At 47.9% G+C, this 17,887-nt stretch overlaps 1 protein-coding gene across 6 annotated transcripts in view; it reads left to right on the top strand.

Moving 5' to 3' along the window:
• LOC118641444 (protein CLEC16A) overlaps positions 1-17,887 on the top strand; it is a 164,926-nt gene that overhangs the window by 134,217 nt on the left and 12,822 nt on the right. Inside the window, exon 20 of one of the 6 annotated variants that reach the window (XM_036278694.1) lies at positions 10,512-10,607. The exons of 4 other annotated variants lie outside the window; for them this stretch is intronic. In XM_036278694.1, the coding sequence (XP_036134587.1) occupies positions 10,512-10,594 (83 nt within the window). In that variant the 3' untranslated portion in view covers positions 10,595-10,607. Of the gene's footprint in view, positions 1-10,040; positions 10,136-10,511; positions 10,608-17,887 lie in introns of those variants that run through there. One more of the 6 variants, XM_036278695.1, reaches the window with a different exon arrangement.

Genomic DNA, 17,887 nt, shown 5'->3' with positions numbered 1-17,887 from the left:
TGTCTCTTGCCAGACTCTGTTCTCCACGCGTGCACACATCTAAGTTTGTACTCACAGACAAGGACTTTATCTTGCTCACCATGTCACCCCTGGCACCGGGCCTGGCACTTAGTAGGTATGTGATAAGTATTTATTGACTGCATGACTATTCGTGTTATTTTTACACAAACGGGACCACATCCGTTTTGGTCTACAACTTGGCTTTTTCAATTAAATGGAAGTGCCCCAAGTACCGTCCTTACATAGCCAGCCCCATCAATGGGCGCTGGACAGCTTCCAGTGGTTCACTCTTCCAAAGAACCCAGGAAAGCTGGACCTCATGAGCAGCTCTGGTGGGAGGGAGGCCTACCTGGGAAATCACTGGATTAGAATTAGGTGTCTTGAGCTCTGGCCAGTTTGGCTCAGCGACTGGAGCATCGGCCTGTGGATCAAGGAGTCCTGGGTTCAGTTCCCGCCAAGGTCACGTACCTCGGTTGCAGTTTGTCCCCAGCCCAGGTTGGGGTTGTGTGGAAGGCAGCCATTCGATGTCTCTCTCTCTCTCTCTCTCCCTCCCTCCCACTCTGTCTGAAGATAAATGGAAAAATATCCTCGGGTGAGGATTAAAAAAAAAAGAATTGGGTGTCTTGATACGTAGGACAGCTATTATCAAATTGTCCTTTACAAAAGCAGCTAGACCCATCAGGCCTCCTGCTGGAAGTGTAGGGAGGAATATCTATTTCCTTACCCCTCACCCTGTTGGCCTTTTTAATTTGTGCCAGTGTGATGGGCACAAGCACCTCTGTCTACTAAGTGTCGTCAGCCTGGTGACGTCAAAGGGGCTGTGGGAATTTGACCTCCCAGACCCCAGATGGCCAGGGTGAGGGACCCAACTTAGGGAACAGTGTTGGTGGGATCAGCAGGGCAGCTTGCTAAGAAGCATCAGAATCTGCTTGCAGCTTGGGTCTGGCACCCCAAGGCACCATCCAAACCAGTCAACCCTGTGTCCTGCCTGTTTTTCCCCATCCTAGTCTTCGCTCATCAGGAAAGACTTCCTGCAGTTGGAATTCTGCCTCCAGGCGTGTTTAGAGGACACACAGCTGTGTTCTTTCAAACCTCCACCATCCTTTACTCTCAGGATATCTGCTTAGACATTCCTAACCCGCTGCTTGGCAGTTGCTTATTTTAAAATAGTACCAGAAATATGCTTGCTTAGTTATTTGGTTCCCTGCCAAATCTCCATCATGTGAAATAGTACATCCCCTGTGTGGTTCTTTAGAAGAACCACAGGAGGGGGACCTGCCTCATATGACTAATCATCAGGTGACTCTTAGGGGCTGGTCAGAAAAGAGACCATGGGGGGCCCGAGCTGGAAATCTTACATAACAGATGTCCTCAGGGAGCTGAGTGGGATGGCGGTGGGCATCAGAAATAGTACCGTGGAGCCTCTGTGTCTCTGCAGTGGACCATTTTATTACTATATCCTTCCAGTAACACCCCTAACCCCCGCCCATCCTGCCCCACCACCATGGAATCGCAGTCCTGTGTCTTAGGAGGCACCCCCGGATTTTGCTTTTAAAGCTCCCAACCCCGTTTCTTAGTAAAGGTCTGAGGTAAGCAGTTTTTCCTCCTATGTTATATCCACCCCAACTCACACCATAGACTGCTTCTATTAAAAGAAACAGGAGATTGACAACTGGTGTAGAGAAAGATACCACTTATTCCAAAGGGTGAAGGGGAAGTTGTGTGTGGCTTTCAGTAAAAGCTCACTGGCCTTCTCAGTGCGAGCCATTCGAAGAAGGTCCGCTCTGTGGGGGTACTGACTCCAGGGTCTGAGAGAGCAGGGCCAGGAGGCAAGAGCTCAGCTTTGGAGGCTGGGATTCTGGCGCAGCCACTGGGGGCTGGCAGAGCTGTGTGACCCAGGCAGCTCCTGCACCCCAGGGGCTCAGGGCTTCCCACCCACCTCTGCACGCTGCCATTAGGTGCAGGCACAGTTTAGGGATGGGTCCTTGCCCAGTGCAGTGGCCAGAAGAGGTAGAGGACAGGATAAGCAGTATACATCAGACCACTGGCCCTAAGCCAGCTCTGCTGCCCACCAGCTGGGTGGCTTTGGCCTGAGGTTTCCTTTATCTGGAAAATAAGGAGCATTGTTGGGAAGGTCCTGAGCACTGTGCCTGAAACACAGCAGACTTCTAGGACGTGTGAACCAGAGTTTCATGACTGAGGCTGCAAAGTGACCTGCTAGGCCTCTGATAATAGTGACAGCCCATCCAGAACTTGAGCTCTCCCTTCTAAAGCACCCACTTTTCTCAGCAGGAAAGTCATGCCCATGTACCTAGTCTTGAGCAGGGGTGCTCTGACCCCCTGGGGGCAATTCTGAGTGATATCACCCAACTGCCATGGTTTGGCTTGGTCAGAAGGCTTCTTTGCCAGCCGGCCCAGTGGCTGTAGGGTCTGCTTGGGCTCAATGTGCAGGAGCCCCTCAGACTCCATTGGAAATAAGCCCTTAAAACACACTTAATTCATTCCCCGGCTTGCAGATATTTCCAGCATTTCTTTGAAAGTTTATTTGCAAAAACAAATTTGAACATAACTGATTTTAGTTCTTAGCTTCAAAATTTTGGGCATTGTTGCTTTGTTCTTCCTTTCTTTTGTTCTGGGCACAGTGGTAACAGAAGAGACTCTGTAGTCAGAAACCATCAGGATTTGAGCACCAGGTCAGTTGTCAGTTCACTGTGTGATCTTGGGCAAGTTCCTAAAACTCTGTGGGCCTCAATTTCCTTATCTTTAAAACCGGGTTGTTGTAAGAATTAAATTACTTGTTATACCAGAAAGTGCCCGTCCACTGCCTGGCCCAAATGTAACGCTCAGTGCATATCAGCTGTCACTGTCATCCTCATTGTCTTGACCATTCCAGTCTGGTGGGATACAGGCCAGGAAGTAGTACCTCCACTCCCAGAGAGTGTTGAGGTCACCTTCACGTGAACCATCCCTCGGGATCTATCCCAGGAATCATCCTCTTCTGAATTCCTCACCCTACCCCTTGAAGCTTTGGGAGCATTACATGGAGGACACCTTCATCTTAAGTGAGTTCAGCTAGACCTGCTCAGCAAAGCAGAGAGAGAGATCAATCCAACTTAGTGACCAGTAGAGTGGTCCATCCCTGCCACCCTCACGGAGAGCCTGGGCCGTGGAGCCAGGGCATCTGGAGAAGGAAGCCACTTTTCCTCAGCCAGAATTCCCGTGGCCATTCTTACCCCAGCAAGCAGGAGTCCAGGACTCAAAAGTGTATATTTCGAGTGCAACATGGCCTCCTAAAGACCAGCCGACACATTCTGTGGTGCTCAGCCAAAGGAATGGCAGGCCTGCAGTGCCGAGGGCCACGGGCCACATCCTAGTGGACACTCAAGGGGTTTTGCCAGGACTTGGTTGTCTTTTTTCCCCTCTGCTCCCTTGGTGGAAGGAGGACAGTGATGGGTTAGCTTTCTCTCTGTATCCATGCTGCCTGGCACTGAGTAGCCACCAAATAAATATCTCTTGAGGCAGAAGGAACTTTTTTTTAAGCAAACATCAGCCAGGCATCCAGGGGTAGGCGGAAGCATGCCAGGCAGAGGGCACAGCACAGGTGGAGAAGGGCAGGGCATGAGTGCAGGGTGGGAGAGCAGAGGGCACGGAGGACATGGCATTGTTGAGATGGGGATCCTCAGCAGAAAGGAAATGCTGTGCCTTGAGCAAAGGTATGATGCACTAGGATGGGTGCTCTGGAAAGGTCACTACCACAGTCAGTCATGGGTGACAGCGAGGGGGCAAGGCTGGAGGCAGGTGACTGCTGAAAGATGCCTCTCATTGGACCTTGAGCAAGTGGATGATGACGTGAACCAAGGTGGCTCACAGGGGTAAGGCAGCAGGTCTGATGGGCGGAGGTTGGGAGGAAAGGTCCATTGGCTTCGTGACCTGTTAGAGAGGAAGTGGTTGGGGGTGAGTGCCTTTGGACAATAGGCAGGTCTCCTCAGTCTGTGCGGCCACCATGATGGTTTAGCTCTATCTTCTTATAACAGCGGCATTAGGAAGCAGGACTGACCCCATTCTTCTAGTGATGCCCGTCTCAACCTTTTCTAAAGGGTACGTGCCCGCTCTGTAGCGCCCTTCCCAGCCTGGTCCCAATAAACTACCTTGTGACAGGTCCTACTGCTGTGTCACCTTTGGGTGACAGAAGATGCAGGCTCCAGGGGCTCAAAGGGAAACTGAAAGGTGATATGAGTCAGGGATTCCAGAGGCTTGACCCAGAAGCTCCGTGCCAGTCCCAGTCAGGCCTTGCCTGAAAAGTTTCCAGCCTTCTTCTGTGATTACAGTAAACAGCCTAGAGGGCCCCTACCCAATCCCGCAGGCCAGGCTTCCCCTACAGGTGCAAGGTTTGTGGGAGGAGGCAGACAGCACTTTGCGGCCTAACGGATTCTCCAGGCACCAGCTGCTCAGGACAGCTGCATCTCACAGGAGGTCTCACCTTCTGAAGTCAGGCATTTGTAGCACCGCCCCCTACACACCCAGTCCAAGTCTTGGTTGCCACAGCTGACCACACACACCAGGCATTTTCCTTCTTGAGATGGCCTCATGCATCTCTTTTGCATGTGGTTTCTTTAGAAAGAATCCCTCTCTTTTTTCCTCTGGGACCCTGCCTGTCTGGGCCCCCACTGCCCAAATATGCCTTCTCTTGTTTCCCTATTGCCTCTGCCATGTAGTTCATAATATAACTCAAATGTGGAAAAATTAGCTTTGCATGGTCGCCATAAATTTTATATGAGTCACATTTAAATCAATAAAGTCTGTAGAAGGAACCAAGTTATCCTTATTATGAAGAAGTGGGGGTCAGTTTAAAGGGGCCTTGAGCGTTTAAGCACACCACCCTTTGTTAGAGGTGGAAAAAGTTGTCCACCTGTGGATCAACCAATGAAATAGCAAGTAACCTTTCACAGGTCTGGGCTCCCTCAGTATCCGGATGCCTTTGAAGTCTCTGCTTTCTTCTTGGGAGGTGTGATCAAGCAGAACCAGAACGAAAGTCAGATTTTCCATGACTTGTTTCTTCTTTGAAGAGTTGCTAATCTTTTTTTTTTTTTTTTTTTTAAGTTGGTAATCTTTTAAATGACATTTGGTTTCAAATGTGTGAGCTTGGGATCTTTGATGTAAATAGCAGGAAAAAGTGGGCGGTAATGTTATGGAACGTGGAAAGCCTGCCTTTTCTAGGCCATGCTTTAAGAGCAAAAACCAGAGAGAAGACAGACAGGAAGAGCAGCGAGCAGAAGAGAGCAGAGAATGAACAAGAAAAAAGCCCCTGTGAGGGATCAAGGCTGTACAGGCCCTCATCCCAGCCTGGCCACATCATGTTCTAACCTCGGGTCCTGCCTATCGTCACCTCAGTGGGACCTGTCATTCTCTCCATGGCCTGCTCTGTGCTGGGGGGAGTCCTGGGGTGGGGGTGGGGGGATTGAGTGGGCTGTGAGCCAGGCAGGAGGAGCCGAGGTGCTGCAGTTAGTTCGCCATGGGACTCCGGATGATCAAGGAAGATGGGAGCTAGAAGCATGTTAATAGCGTAAGATAGGCTCTAAATGAGCCTTTGCTTCGGAATTTAATACGCGTTTTCCATTAAATTCTAATTATATAAATTAATTGTCCTTGTAAGATAACAAAACTAGGTAATTCCTGCCCCTCCCCACCCATCCCATCCACCTTCCTGGAGATAAGCGGGTTACAGTCATGTGCATATTCTTCCAGACCTGTCTCCCAAGAATGGGGACCCATAGGAGAAATACAGGACCATGAACATTTTTATAAATTTATTTTTTAATTATAAAAGTGTTATTCGTTCACTGTAGAAATTTTAGAAACTAGAGATAAGCATTTTTTTAAATCCCAGAGATAACCACATGAGTTTGTTTTACATAAACCAGGTCATTCTTTCCATGCAGTTAGGTAGCCTTCATTTTTCACACCTGCCCTAGGGGCACGCCTTTCCAGGTCATCAGCTGTTCTCGGCTGGACTCTTGCAGAGGTGGTACCTGAGAGAGTTTCTGGTGGTACACCTGTGAATATTTTGTCCATGTAAATGATTATGTCCTCTATTAACAGATGGTGCTAATTTTGCACTTATGTAAATGATACAAAGTTTCCTTTTAAGATAAATTTAAAAGGGAGGAACATAATTTAAGGAAAATATCAAATAAATGGTGCAGAGGCTACAATTATGGAAAAATCTTTAAGGTGGTAAAGAAATGACTGAGGTTTGGGAAACACCATTTTAAGAGTATTTTTAAAAACTGGCTATAGCCCTGGCCAGTTTGGCTCAGCGGTTAGAGCGTCGGCCTGCGGTCTGGAGAGACCCGGGTTCGGTTCCCGCTAAGGGCACATACCTTGGTTGCAGTTTGTCCCCAGCCCTGGTTGGATCGTGTGGGTGGCAACCACTCAATGTGTCGCTTTCACGTCGATGTTTCTCTCTCTCTCACTCTCACTCTATCTGAACAAAATATCGAAAAATGTCCTCGGGTGAGGATTAAAAAAAAAACAAAAAACTGGCTATATAACACTCTATCGTGAGAGTCTGCCAAGATTTAGTTTCCCTGTATCCATGAGTTTTTCCATTTAAGTCCCCTCCCCCGTCACACACACACACACACACACACACGAGTTTGAACTTTTCTTTAGTTGAGTCTCTGTGAGACTGTAGTGTACAATTCTAGAAGTGGACTTGCTGGTTCAAGAGCAAACCCAGCTGGAAGGTTGGCCTTACTTATTGTCACCCTGTCCTCCAGGAGGCTGTGCCAGTGTGAGCAGTAGGGTAGATAACCAGTGGCTGTTTTCCTGATTTAAATTCACATCTCTAAGTGCCTCATGACCCTTATCTGAAAGATTTAATCAGTTCCCTTACCCTTGACAGATATCATGCTCTCCCTGTGTTCTGGGGGCCTTCGTAAGTGCCTTTTAATATTTCCATTGTGTGTGTTAATCTTTAATTAGAATTTGATGTATCAGAAATATTTTTGAAAGGCTTACCTCAATTAATTTTGTTCCCTGCCCTATTATTTTTCATCTTTCTTTACCTGAATCATTAATGGCAAAGAGTGCTGACTTACAGGACTGCGTTCAGGGCTGTTCTAATTAACTTCCGAGGACGCTGTAAGCGATCCATCAGCTCTGGAAGGGCATACAGTGCCATGTATTTACTGATGTTTTCTCCTCATGCCCTCCCTGCTCATGAGAACCTCACCAGTTTTCTGGCCCCATTAGACGTCTGTTTTGTGAATGGCCTAAAACATCTTACCCTAGTGTCTCAGAGTAAGATGGGAAGAAGGATGTTGTGTTTTGTTTTGTTTAGAATTAATGGTGAGCTGCGAGTTCCTGGCATGTTAATAGCAGATCATAAGCCTCTTCATCAAGGCTGGGTTCACTGTTGGGCGGGTGTGGCCTTGGCCAAGTCTCCCTCCTCCGGTGATGCTGGAAGGCAGTGGCCTGCAAACTTTGCTGCAGAGTCACCTGGAGAGGTTTTAAGACTCCCAATGCCTAGGCAGCAGCCCATATTCGTGAAATCAGACAGTCCAGGGGTGGGAGTTGAGTGACTCCACATGCAAACAAAGCATGGGAGCCAGTGCTATAAGGTTTCACTGAGGCCTAGTGTGGTAACTAATAACAGGGTGCTCAGCGCCTACACCTCAAAAAAAAGAAGAGTTGGTTTGAGGAGGAGGAGCGTCAGAAGGCAGATTCTGCTCAGCCCCCTCTCTGAGGGAGGGCCAGGTGGATCTGCATCCCGGAAAGGTTGCCTGGGCATCCCTGGAGCCCAGGAAGAAACAGGAGGACCAAGGCGCAGGCAGTCCCTTTTCCAGGTTACCACCAGTTATCTCTCTGTCCTGGCCTGTGTAATGTCACTGCTGAGCCCCCTTTGCCTGGGAGATCATTCGTTCCTAAATAAGGGGAGCCAGGTCCAGCTGTGGCTTCTTTTATGAAGAGTACTGAATGCTGGACCTCAGTGTAACCTGTAATTGTATTTGGGCTCCAACAGGTCTCCAGAGCAGGTTCGCAGGCTCCCCCAGACCCCACTTGCTTAGTCCGGAGTCCTGAGATCTGCACTGCCCATGTGCCCAGGCTGTCAGTGGCCCTCACTGTGAGAAATCCTGGGTCCCTCTCAAGCCATGTGTCTGAGCGACAGCCTTTGCAGTTGTTGACTGTCCCCTTCCAACTGCTAGGTGCGAGGGAGTAACTTTCCATCTCATTCGTTCCATGAGCCTTTCCTGCCCTGCCCTGACACTGTGCCCAACCTTGTGTGGAGGCCAGGACGCAGGGAAAATTGGGCAGTGGACACACCACACCCTACTTTGCTTCAGGGGTCAGGCTGGAGAGAAGCAGGCAGCCCATGAGTAATCCCTACCCAGAAGTGAGACAGGCGTGCAGGCCCTGTCGGCCTTATTATTGTCCCTACTGCTCCAGAGAGCTGTGTGGGATATGTCCCTTTGTGGGATCTGCAGGGCCATGGCGATGTCAGGGCCCAAGGTAGGCTGCCCCCAAATATCCCACAGTGGCATATTGATTACTTTGAATTAAAATTACTTGACAAGCAGCCAGTGTCAGAGGGGCATCTTGACCCTCCCTTGCCTCCTTGGATGCAGGAAATAAATCTCTCTTTGAAAGGTGTCCTGTGCACTTGGAGGAGATGCCCTCATCACTAGCATTAAACAATACAGAGCCAAACCTCTGTATCAGCAAGTCTTCCTGCCTCTTTTCTAATTTACTGCTTTGTTTAAATTCCTCATCTGTGAGCATCCAAAGCTTGCCTAGCTTTCTTTCTAATGAGCACTAACTTCCTTTTTTCTGTCAGTTTCTCACAAATTTATTGGGGTTTTTTTGTCTAAAAAGTTTTCAAAGGTGTCTGGTTCCATCATTTCTTTGAGCCCTATTTTATGATCTTAGCATCATATTGTGCTGCTATTGTGCACACACATTAAATTGTTAATCTAGTCTTGTGTCTGTTTTTTTGTTGTATTAGTCCAGCCATAGGAACTAAGACAGGGTTGGGGATGGAATTCTCCCCCTCCCCAACAGCAGCTAAGGTTACACGTGGGTTCTAAGACTCCCACATCGAGTGAGCCGAGAGCCAAAAGGACCTGTGGTCAGAGTGCCCCATTCCTTCCAGGGCAGGGAGCTCCCAGGCCCTGGATCACACTGCCTTGTGTCACCAGGGTTTCCTGAGACAGGGCTTTTACCTGCAAGCTCCCAGCCAGAGAAGAAGCAGAGCCGTTTCCCACACTCTCCCACAGCGGTCAGCGTCTCTTCTTTCTCTGGTTTCCTCTAGCCACGAGCCACATGTGACTATCTAAATACCAATTAATGAAAATCACATTAAGCTTAAATCAAACTAAAGATTCTGTCCCTTGGTCACACTAGCCTCCTTTCAGATGCTCAGTTGCCATATGTGGCTAACTTGAAGGAGGGTGAAATTTTCATTTGAACAGCCACATGTGGCTGGTGGCACCTGGGCTAGACAGTGTGGGCGTAGAGCATTTCCATCCGTACAGGAGCTCTGTTGGGGGCGCTGTCTGGCAGGTGGGGATCACGTTGGGAAACAGGAAAAGCACTGGTTTGGGAGTCTTTCAGGATACTGGCTCTGTGGTTTTGTTTGGTTTTGTTTTTTTTTAATCCTCACCTCAAGAATTTGTTTTTATTGATTTGAGAGAGAGAGAGAGAGAGAGAGAGAGAAAATGATATAAGAAACATCGATCAGTTGTCTCCCATACCTGCCCCGATGGGGGAATCAAACCCACAACCTGGTTATGTGCCCTGACCAGGAATCAAACCTGCAACCTTTTTTTTGTGTATGGATGACACTCCAACCAACTGAGCCACCTGGCCAGGGCACTGGCTCAGTGTTTTTAACCCTGCTGAGCGTCAAGTACTCTTACCTGTGGCCTGGTGGCAGGTAAAGAAGTGATGATAAGAATAATAATATTTACTGTGCATCGACTGTCTGCTTGTTTATTCTTCAGTGCCTGGGAACTAAGTGCTGTTATTACCCCTCTTTACAGGTGGGAAAGTAGAGATCCAAGCCTCTATTGTGGTTGAGCACCCAGCATGTGACAGGAAGCAGAAACAGAGGGCCTTATGATTCTTGTCCAGCCAGAGGGATAGAAGCATGGCTGCCCCAAGCTGCCTCTGCAGCCTGGCTGTCTTCTCCCTTCTTCTGCCCAAGGCTTATTCCTATTTACTAGTGGAACACCTGACTAGCTCTCTCATAAAGAAAGCAGTTCCTGCCTTTTCTTTCCTTTTGCCTAAGAAATATGAATTTATGGCCTCCTAGGTCAGCAGACATGCTTTGTGCCTAGAAGGCACAGGGTTTCCAGGGCCCCGTGCTACAGCAAGGAGGTAGGTGTGCAGGGCGCCCAGCTCCTCATAGTCTGGGCTTTCTGGCTACCTATTTTTTCTTCCTTCCGTCCTGCCAACATCTCTCTCTTTAACCTTTTCTTTTCTCTTCCTGTTGGTGGATTTCTTCTGCCAAGAAATCAGCAAAGCAGTGATGTTCATGCAGCCTGGTCCAAATGAAGTCACCCTGGCTCTTGTTCTAAAACAAGCTGTGTCTTAATACAAGCGGTCAAACATTTCCCCGGCCAGTCTGGATTCTGACTGCATGTAGAGTGTGACCCACAAGAATCTCTCTAGGATCGGGGTTTGGTTTCAAGTGTATAGAAGACCTTGGACTTGACTCATTATGGATATTTCCTGCCTGGGGTCCTGGGAATTGACCTTACTGAAAAGTCACAGCAGCACAACCTCAGGCAAGTTAATAACTGTCAGGGTCTCAGTTTTCTCATCTGGAACCTGCAGATAATCAGAGTACCTTCTTCACTGGATTGATTTGAGTGCTTAGCTCAGAGCCAGGCACTTGTTAAAATAGTCAGTAAACTAACTGTTATTATTTGAAATTAGCATAGATATGCCTTTGCAAGTGGAACTTTTGAGAAGTCTATTTGTAGGATTTGCAAATAGAACTTTCGAAACCAGTCTCTTTATTTTCAGGATTTGCAAATGAACTTTTGAAAAGAGTTTCTTTATAAGTAGGTTTCAAACACATTGCCTTCCCCTTGTGTTAGCAAAATTTATACAAATAGGTTTATCTAAGTTACTGTTTATGGTTTCTCTGCATCCACCCGACTATGAGTTGCATGAGGACAGGAACCTTCTCTTTCACCCCTACATCCTGGTTGGTACCTGGGGCTGAGCTCAACACATAGCAGATACACAGTAAATATTTGTTGAATTAGTAAATAAAGGAATTGAACAATGGACATGGACAATAAAGGTGGGGAGAGAGAGGGGGAATCAGTGGGGGAAAAAGGAGAAACATCTGTAAAAAAAAATTAATTAAAAAATAAATTTAAAATATAAATAAATAAATAAAGGAATGATTGGGAAATGTTGGTAATCTTTTTCATATCCTTAGTAGCCCTCTTTTTTATGTATATTATAAGTTCCAATCTGGGTCTTAATTATAAACTTCCAATTAAAGACCTGAATTAAGTTTTAGTAAATAACCACAGGCAAAATCTTTAGTTCCCATGACAACCTTCACTTAGTCCCAGTTCCTGGGCATCTGTTTCCATTCCTTAGCATGGCTTTAATAAAAAGCCCTTACTGTTGGGTTTCCAGCCTCTGCAGCCTCACCCCCACCAGCCCTTGTCCCCGTACTTCAGCCCCACCGAAGGACAGAAGCTTCCCAAACTCACATGTTCTCCCATGTCTCTTCCCTGCTGACCTCAGCACATACTCGGAAGCCTGTGTGATGACCCACTGCCTTGAATGACCAAAGTAAACCTAATGAACAAATAAAGTTCCCTTTCTCGTTTTGTTCTTCATGAATTGAATAGAGAACTTTGTGTTCAAGTTCATTTTTAAAAGAAGAAAAACTTCAAGGGAAAAATAGTTGAGATTCTTGATTTTTATCTTGTTTGAAACATAGTTTAATAATTTAAAGAAGGCCTTCTGATTGGGTGTGTAGGATGTACAGAGTTAGGCTGATAAGAGTTAGTTTCATATTAACCATATCACTTTAAATCACATGCTTTGGAAGTGTTGTTGTTCTAGTGCCAAACATTTATTGACACTCAGCTTGAGTACTAGAAATTAGAAACATAAAGCAAGCAATTTGGTGTGTGAAGTATACAGCTTTTGTTTAAGCCCAAAGGTATGGCTTGTCTCCACCAGAGGTCTCCCATATTTTACTGCTAATGTTTGAAGTATACTGAATTCCCACAAGCTAATTAAAAATCAGACTGCTATGCCGGTAAGCATTCACTCTGTGAACTAATTTCTGCCAAACGGCCATAAATGTGTCCCCTGGTATGAAATTTAGACATTCTTTCCCATCAGAAAAGAGGCATGTGGTTTAGTCCCAGCCTCTTCATTTGAGAAGAGGAAACTGAGGTCCATCCAGAAAGGTCAGTTGCCTTGACTAAGGCCTTGCAGCCTCATCAGTGCCCAGCTGGGATTCAAACCCAGGCCTCTTCTCACTCTCGGCTCACTGTTCTCACCACACCCTGCTTGCTCTGGCTCTGCTGGATTCAGAGAGATTCTGTTATTTCTCAGTGCCAGGCACTGATCTAGCTCTTTGCGAATATCGCTATCTTCACAGCAACCCTGGAGGGAAAGTTCTGGTATAGTCAATCCCATTTACTGAATGAGATACCTGAGGACCAGTGTGCTGAGGACCCACACTGAGCAGTCTGGCCCCTCCCTGCATGACTGTGCTGCCTCAGGGCATAAGACCCAGAAGGGGCAGACATAGAGGGAAGACCCACATGATGGGCAAGGGAGACCATGTGGACACCCCTTCTGCCATTCCAATCAAGATGAGGCAAACAGCCCTGGCTGGTTTGGCTCAGCGGTTGGAGCGTCGGCCTGCGGTACAGAGAGACCCGGGTTCAGTTCCCGCTAAGGGCACGCACCTCGGTTGCAGTTTGTCCCCGGCCCTGGTTGGGCATGCAGGAGGCAGCCACTCCATGTGCCCTTCCATTTCGATGTTTCTCTCTCTCTCTCTTCCTCTCTCTCCCTCCCACTCTATCTGAACAAAAAATGGAAAAATGTCCTCGGCTGAGGATTAAAAAAGAAAAGAAGGTGAGGCAAACAGCCTGAAACCCCAAAGTGTTGGTGGAAAATGGGAGGCTAGCACTGGTCCAGGAAGGGTCAGATGCAGGAGCATATCAGAGAGGAGTCCATGAGCCTTCTGGAGATGGACAACAGTTTGATTTGGGTTGAAGCGCCGCTTTCCTCTTCTGCTTGACAATTTCTGGGCTTCTTTCAGGATTCAGTTAAAACATCACTTCCTGCCCTGGCCAGTTTTGCTCAGCGGTTAGAGTGTCGACCTGCGGTCCGGACAGACCCGGGTTCGGTTCCTGCTAAGGGCACGTACCTCGGTTGCGGTTTGTCCCCAGCCCTGGTTGGGTTGTGCGGGTGGCAGCCACTCGATGTGTCCCTTTCACGTCAATGTTTCTCTCTCTCCCTTCCTCTCTCTCCCTCCTACTCTATCTGAACAAAAAATGGAAAAATGTCCTTGGGTGAGGATTAAAAAAAAAAAATCACTTCCTGCAGGAAGCCTTCCCTAACCTCTGGGCTGTGTCAGTAGCCCCTCTTCTAACCTTCTACATCCCCCTGGCCTTCCTTTGCAGTGACCTTTGTCACACTGTAATGTAATGGTCACTTGTTTGGTCTCCTCTGCTGAATAGGAGCTGGTGAGGGGTGAGTCTTGCCTATCTCTGTGGTCTCCTTTGCCAAGCACATGGTCCAGCATAGAGGAAAGTGCCACAGAAATGCTTGAATAAAAAGTCTGAGACAGTAAGAGGGACAGGAGGTGTAAATAGTTCTATCTACAAAATCACTTTCTTCCACCGACTGGCCTATCTCAAGGCGAGGATCCAAGTTGGATATTAGCAGAGAGAACATTTCCCACGCAAGAAGGGCCTTGAAGGCCAAGCTCAGAGCCACTGACCCGAAGAGCTCCCTGAAGTTTAGCCAGCATGTGAGGATGCACCATTCCCCCACAGATGCCCGTGTGGCACCCACATATGCCTTCTCTAGTGGCATTAGCAATATTAAATCCCCGGGGGTTTTAACACTGGGGAAAACTCTAGCTGTTGTTCTCTCCCAGGTGGAACCCCCAACCCATTCCACTCCTCCCCTGCCCAAGAAGGGAGAATTTGCTGGGCCAGAATCTGCTCCCTAGAATACCTGTGTGCACTTTTCTGATGGTGTATCTTAAAGAGGAAATCCAAGGGAAGACTGGCTCTGTCTTCAAGAACCTGTTATCCAGAGGAAGAAAGGAGACATGCCCACATGACCCATGCAGAGAAAAATCACAAACTTTCTCTGAATCTCATCTCATTTTCTCCTCACAGAATCCCTATGATGTAAGTGGTGTGTACATTTTTCAGATAAGGAGACTGAGGCTCAGAAAGGTCTCCCAGAGCAGGGATGTCTCTACCCTCCTTCATCCCTGTAGTCCAGTCCCTGGTGCCTGGTAGCCAGCAGGCGAGTACTGGGAGGAGAGACTGGTGGAAGAATAAAAGAAGGAAGGGAAAGGCAGGACCTTGATCCAAGCCTAGGTCAACTTAGCCACATCTTGTGGAGGGGCCCAGAGCAGAGAAATTATGGGGGGGGGGAGGCGGGAGTGGGGGCACAAGGGCTCCTAAAAACCAGGACATCTCTATCTTCTGCTGCTGGGCTGCAGGAAGGAGGAAGCTACTGCAAGTCATCTGCATTAGACTGTCTTGCAGTGCATAGTTTAGTGAAGAACTTAGGTATTCAAATCTTTTCTTGGAAATCTCAAGTATTCCATTCGGCTGCCACAGAGTTAGGTAACTTTATTTACTCATGCTAAACAGGGCCATTTTCAGAGAGGAAATTATGCAATGTCCTATGCAAATGTGGCATTCCGGGGAGAGTGAGTGTAGAGATAAGTGTGGTCACCAGTGCATTATAAAGATCAGATCGCTGTGCCTTGGTGGCAGGCTGTGTGTCACTTGATAAGGGGATATGCCAGGCTCTACTTGGAATTGCTGCTCATTTGGATTCTGTTTCTGGTAATTGTGTTTTCACCGAGTTGTCTATCTGTGAACTTTATTTAGTGTGAAGAAGGAACAAGGAATAAAGCTTTTGCAAGTTGCCCATCCTTATGTAGATTTGAACAGAGGGAGGTGTCTCACACATGTCTGGACATGTGGCAGTAAGAAAATTCAAATTCTCAGTTTTCCCAAGAAGAGAATTTTTTGAAATTTTCCAAGAGGGAAAGATGAAGATGTGATGGGTTTTCTTGGCTCCTTTGTGAAAATTGGTTACATTATTTTACTAGCCATGGTGTTTCAAGCAAGAAGAAGGAAGTAGTCATGGAAAACCCCATCCCCTGGAAGCAGGTGGCTCTGAGCTGAAGCCCAGCACTGTCCCCAAGCCTCAGGCTCCTGACCTGAAAACGGCTTTTTCACATATCTACACCTCTATTCAGTCATCAACCCACCTTTCCTTCTTTCCTTTTTTTTTTGTGGTTTTTTTTTTTTTTTTTTTTTGATGCATTGCAAAGTAAATTGTAGACATCAGTAAGTACCCTTATCCCTAAACACATGAGCATGCATATCATGAAGTAGAGCCATAAAGTCATTTGTCATTTTATTACCCTGGCCTACAGATGAGGCAGCCGAAGCGAAGTCATGTGCCCAGGGTCAACACAACTAGAGTGGCAGAGTTACAGCTCGACTCCAGGCAGCCAGCCCCAGGCCTGCTTGGCGGCTGCTCTTGCATGGCTCCTGTGCACAGAGCTGTGGTCACGGGTGGGGCAGTGCAGTTGGAACGTGTTAGGAGAACACGGAGCTCTCAGAGCTCTGTGTAGGGATGGGTGGAGAGGAGGCTGAGGGCAAGGTCCCCAGTGTGGCAGCTGTTGGGGTAGCCCTGGTGATCTTGGTTGAAAACTTGGAACGGAGCACTAGGTCACAGTTTCCCTGGACGACTGGATTTCAGCCCATATCCTAACAGCTGTATCCCCAGTTGCTACTACCCTTTCAAATCCTAGGAACAACACTGGTGCATTTTTCTCTGTGTTCTTGGAGGGACTATGCCTGGCAGTAGAAATGTGAGAAAACTCTATATCCAGGAAAGATTGCACTTTACACCTGCTCTGGTGCTGTGCTGGGAAGGAAGGCTTTAGGGAGCTTAAAAAAAGACAAAGTAATTGATTGCTACTTGCAGCAAATAACCCATAAGCTGTTGCTGGGTTGATGGAGAAATGGTTACTTAATTTTCTTTGAAGGATTGATTTGACAGTCAGGAGAAGCAGCCAACCTAATTGAGTGCACTGGTTCACACCCTGAGTGGGAGCAACCGGATCTCTTTCTTGTTTTGACTTCAGAATGTTATGGGCCAAGAGTGGAGTCTCCCCCTGGTATTAATCAGGCTCGAGAAGGACTGGGTATTGCTCACACAAGACCATTCTCCTGTGCTGGGTCTGTAGAGTTTACCAGGTCCCCTGTTGCCCCGGCTCTGCTGTTACATTTGAATCGCGCAAGGCTTCCTTCTCAAAGCACCAAGGAAACGTATGTGAGTAACTTACACCCTGGAACGGCTCTCATTTCATTCTTATAGTGGGTATTGATAGAGGAATGACATTTGCGGGATGGATTGCACTTTCCCACTGTGCTTCTGATTGACTGCCTCCTACTGATGTGCCTGCCTCTTTCTTTCCAGACACCCCCACCCCCGCAGAGAGCCAGCTGGTACTGATGCTTCATCAGTCACTTCCCAGCCATGCATTACTGGTCACTTGAGGCCTCTCCCCTCAGCTGTATTCTGTCAATAGGGAGCCATGCCAGGCTGTTCCTCCCTGGCTGGAGTCACTGTAAGGCTTTATTCCGTGCCATAGAATACCTTCTCTGTCTCCCATAGCTCCAGAGATCAAAGCCCCTCAGGCCTGCCTATTAAGAGCTTATGTTACTGTCCCCCTGCCAGAACCAGCCAACCAGGGTTGAAGGTGTCCCCGTATCTGAGGGAAACGAGGGTCAGTCCTCTCTGGCCCGATCCAGAGGACTAGAACCCAGGTTACAGTTGGCTTGTTCAGGAGGGTGTGAAAGGTCACACATTTGCTCTGGCTTCATACCTCACCACATCATTGTCAGTTGTGTGTCCTTAGGGAAGTTACTCGACATCCCACAGCTTGTGTCCCCTGGAATCAGTGGACCTACCTCACAGGACCCCAGAACATGTCAAGTAGGACTGAGCACCTGGCACACAGAAGCACTCAATAATGGTTGGCCATGGTGTCAGCGGCAGTCATAAACTGCTGGGGGCCGGGGTGGGGGTGTCCCCTATCCAGACCTCAGCCTTGATGATCTTTCGGTGGGTGGCTTCAGAGAACCAAAGCCCTGGATGGCACTGAACCCCCACATAACAGGGCCACCAACTCCAGGAAAGCCAGTGATCCCATTGTCTTAGGTCACCCTGGGAAGGCCCACAGGCCACTGCAGTCTCTCTCACTAATGCCTGCCACATGCTGATCCTGGAGTAGAACCTCAGCCAGCTCCCTGATGCAAGGAGGGGTGGGGACCACATGTTCCTTGCAAATGGGGCCATGTGCCTTTCTGGTTACAAAGGAAATCCTGGTCTCCTGTCTGCTGTAAAGTCTCCCTGTGGGCCTGGTATCTTAGAACCCCACCCACGCTGAGCTTGTCTTTCTCAGGGAATCAGTGTACCCTGTTCTTGGGCCCTCCTGACCTCTGATTAACAACTAACAACGCGTGCCTGAAAGACAAGGCCTACATGTGGTATTCCAAGAATTGGCCCTAAAGCCCACGGTATTGGATTTCAAAACACTGGAACTCTCCTGGCTTTGAAACCTCACTGT

The sequence above is a fragment of the Molossus molossus genome, unplaced genomic scaffold (genome assembly GCF_014108415.1).
Source record: "Molossus molossus isolate mMolMol1 unplaced genomic scaffold, mMolMol1.p scaffold_m16_p_3, whole genome shotgun sequence".
In the NCBI taxonomy this organism is placed as follows: Eukaryota; Metazoa; Chordata; class Mammalia; order Chiroptera; family Molossidae; genus Molossus; species Molossus molossus.
This window is presented reverse-complemented; position numbering and strand designations above follow the sequence as displayed.